The 4,215-nt window shown below is 29.9% G+C and overlaps 1 protein-coding gene across 1 annotated transcript; it reads left to right on the top strand.

Annotated features, from left to right (window-relative positions):
• The first annotated feature begins 6 nt into the window (after positions 1-6).
• On the top strand, positions 7-4,022 carry LOC111030778 (zinc finger MYM-type protein 1-like). The gene has a single exon (XM_022310446.1). The coding sequence runs from the start codon at positions 1,273-1,275 to the stop codon at positions 3,925-3,927; it is 2,655 nt and encodes an 884-aa protein (XP_022166138.1). The 5' UTR covers positions 7-1,272; the 3' UTR covers positions 3,928-4,022.
• The last annotated feature ends 193 nt before the right edge of the window (positions 4,023-4,215 follow it).

Here is a 4,215-nt window from a genome sequence, read left to right on the forward strand (position 1 = left end):
TAATAAATATTAATTTATCGAGTTATTTAAATAATTGCAAAATTATTACAGCAAATGCTGTTCTATGAAGTATACATAACGTGTGTCGTGTATGCAGGCCCGGCTCAAGGGGTAGGCGATATAGGCCCACGCCTAGGGCGGCATTTTTCAGGGGCGGCATTTAACATTTTTGTATAATAGATAGTTTTTAAAAAGATTCCTTATTTATATCAAATCGTGGGTAGTAAAAAATAAAAAGTAAAAATATAAAATTTGGTCAGTATGATCGGACAAATATAAATGTACGCTTTTGGTCGACCGTCGACCGCAACAAGTTACGGTGTTCTCTTGAGTCTTGACGGTTTTTAATCGGTTCCGTGAATCAGTCTTTTATCTGGCCCCGATAACGCGTTTTGTTGTTTTCAATATTACTCTTCCACAAAACGCACTGTTGACGAATATTATTGACTATAAATAGGTCCCGAATACCGATCGACGATTACAGATAAGTTAATATTAATGATTTTATTTTCTTTTGCCTGCCGACTTTCATCAGACATCAGTTGGCCATACAATAAATTTACAAATTACAGGTATCTATTCTTATAAATTATAAAAATTTAACATCAAATTTTTTTATGTTATTTAAATTTAAAATAATTATCTTTATGGATTATGATACACATTTTTGTACGGAAATTATTATTTATTAAGTTTATTTATCAATTTAAATCGATATTATGACGTATAAATCAATATCGTACTATTGTACTAAACGATTTCTACTAATAATTTTGTCATGGGAGATGGGACGTTCTTCGGTTTTATTAAAATCTACCGCGTTTACACATTCAATATTATTTTATTTTGTCCTGTTAAATCGCAATAATTATTTATAAAATATAATATACAGCGAAATCTCAACGGCTCTAACGTATATATACCTCTATAAGTCGAATTTTCAATGACTCAAGGAACCTATCTTGGCCCCAATTTTTTCTATAACTTGAATTTTTGATAACTCAATTTTTGTTTGTCCTAATGACTCAACCGATTTGAGTTATTATTTGTCTTATTAATGTGACCTAATATATACCTATATAGGTGACGTATATATTTTATTATATATTAATTATATCCCTTCGTGAGTTGCGCGATATTTATAACCTCAGTTGTCACGTGGATTACAAATATATAATAATATTATGTATTAGTAAAATGAAGGGATCTAATGAGTAATGATTAAATTATTTAATTTAGGTACCTATCTTATTATATAATAATAATTCAAGAATGTCTAACTCAACTAACTCTGACGTGGGTAATACTAAAAAGCGACACCGTTTTTCGGGATCGGAGTATAGAAAAAGACGTGCTGCGGCAGAAGCTGAAATTGCCAAACAATCCGGCTTAATGCTTAAATTTTTTAAATCCAAACATGATGATTCCGTTAAATCTGAAGTTATCGATGAAGATACTGAAGATACAGAAGTTACAGATTTTAACTTGGAAAACGATAATCCTGATGACCATTTAAATTTAGAGGTTGATATTATTAAGGATAATGATGATATTGTTAAATCTGAAGTTAACGATAAAGATGAAAGATCTGAAGTTAACGATAAAGATGTAAGATCTGATGTTACAGATTTAAATTCAAAAATGGACAATTCAGATGACAATTTAAATTTAGATGTTGAAATTATTAAGGACCCTGCAAAGTGGCCTGTGATAAATGATAGAATTAAGTTACTATTAGTCAAAAATAATCCCCTTCAAATAAATTTAAATTATTACCCATTAGATGATTCTAAAAGAAAGTTTTCTAATGTTCACTACTTTAAGACACTATCTAATGGAGAAAAGCTTAATAGGACCTGGCTTATTTATTCAGAGTCAAGTGACTCAGTATTTTGTTTTTGCTGCAAATTATTTAAAAAAGATATATCTTCTCTCTCTAAGCAAGGTACCAGAGACTGGAAAAATATATCTCAAATACTACAACGGCATGAAAACTCTCCAAATCATAAGATTGCATATGAAGATTGGAAAATTCTTCAGACTCGAATGATGCAAGGAAAAACTATCGACGATGAAAATCAAGCTTTAATTCGTAAAGAAACAAAACACTGGAAAGCCGTCATTGAAAGAGTTATATCTCTTATTCAAACTTTAGGAATGCAAAATTTAGCTTTACGAGGCAGTTCTGATAAATTATACGAGTTCGATAATGGGAATTTTTTGAAGTTTATTGAACTTCTGGGAAAATTTGACCCTATAATAAAAGAGCATATTAGTAGAATAACATCTCAAGACATACATACTAATTACCTCGGTAAAAATATTCAAAATGAAATAATCCAACTTTTAGATCACAAAATAAGACAAAAAATAATATCAGCAGTACAAAATTCGAAATACTATTCTATTATTTTAGACTGTACACCTGACGTTAGTCATAAAGAGCAAATGACAATGATTATAAGATTCGTAACAGCTACCGAAAAGAAAGATAATGTCCCTGCAAAAGTTTCTATAAATGAACATTTTTTAACATTTATCGAATTACATGATACTACTGGTTTAAATATGACTAATGTTTTACTTGAAACACTAAAAAAATATGGTATTGTACTTGATGACATGAGGGGACAAGGATATGATAACGGTGCCAATATGCGTGGTCAACAAAATGGTGTCCAAGCAAGAGTTCGCCAACTTAACCGAAGAGCGTTCTATGTACCATGCAATGCTCATTCATTAAATTTAGTTTTAAATGATTCAGCAAATTGTTGTCTGGATGCGGTTATATTCTTTAATATAATTCAAGAAGTCTATGTTTTTTTCTCTGCATCGACTCATCGATGGAATGTCTTATTAAAGCACATAAATAACCTAACTGTAAAACCCCTTAGTGGGACCCGCTGGGAAAGCAGATTAGATGCAGTACGAGCTATACGATTTCAAATCAAAGAAATATATTCAGCTCTTTTAGAAATATCTCAAGATGATTCGTTGGTAAATCCTTCTGGTGTTAAAAGTCGCGCCGAAGCAATTGGTATCATCAATAAGTTTTTAAACTTTAAATTTTTGTGTTGCTTGGTAGTTTGGTACGATATTTTATTTGAGATAAATATTACCAGTAAAATGTTACAATCAATATCGCTTGACGTTTCTGAAACAGTTAAACAGTTAGATTCAACTAAACTTTTTTTAATGAGATATCGTTCTGATGAAGGGTTTGAAAATACATTGAAGTCTGCTAAACTACTAGCAAACGTTCTTGGAATTGAAGATTCATTTCCATTAATAGATCAAAGTAGAATTAGACGTACAAATACACAGTTTAATTATGAGTCACGTGATGATCCCATAATTGATTCTAAACAAAGATTCAAAGTAAACTTTTTCAATGAAATTTTAGATAGAGCTGTACAATCAATTAACGAAAGATTTGTATTACTTTCTGAGCATGCAAGCTTATTTTCATTCCTTTATGACATTTCCAAAATAAAAAATAGCGATGAACTTATGAATCATTGTAAAGATCTTCAACTAGCACTTGCATCAGATAACGGCTTTACTTCTGATATTAATGCAGTAGAATTATATGATGAAATTACAGCTCTGCAAAGACGGTTCAATGATACAGAAACTAATCCTCGAATTGTTTTGGAATATATTTGTGAAAATCAATTAGTTGAACTTTTTCCTAACACTTATATATCGTTAAGAATCCTTTTAACACTTCCTGTAACGGCTGCCACGGGGGAAAGAAGTTTTTCAAAATTAAAAATTATTAAAAATTATTTACGATCCACAATGTCACAAGATCGTTTAGTGGGCCTTGCAATGATTTCAATAGAGAAAGAATTAGTTTATAATATGGATATGGAAGAAGTTGTATCTGATTTCGCTAACGCAAAAGCAAGAAAAGTTAAGTTCTAATACGATGTTAACATTTATATATTATGTTTTTATTAACTTGTATATTATAATATAACTATTTTTAAATTGTTTTTTTTTTTTTGTTTAAATTAGTAGGGATTTACTTGTCTATAAATAATATATCAATCTAATCAATTGTTTACTTTATACAAATAAATATAATGAACTCAGAATTAACTATATTTTAGTAATGTTTATGTAAAAAAAAATTTGATATAGTATTTACATGTAAAGGGGCGGCAAAACTTAAGTTTGCCTAGGTGTGTAAAATTGCTTGAGCCGGGCCTG

Source organism: Myzus persicae, unplaced genomic scaffold (genome assembly GCF_001856785.1).
Source record: "Myzus persicae strain clone G006 unplaced genomic scaffold, MPER_G0061.0, whole genome shotgun sequence".
Classification (NCBI taxonomy): Eukaryota; Metazoa; Arthropoda; class Insecta; order Hemiptera; family Aphididae; genus Myzus; species Myzus persicae.

Bases quoted from the DNA above. Each gene is read 5' to 3' on its own strand.
- LOC111030778 (XM_022310446.1), top strand. From the start codon at position 1,273: ATGTCTAACTCAACTAACTCTGACGTGGGTAATACTAAAAAGCGACAC.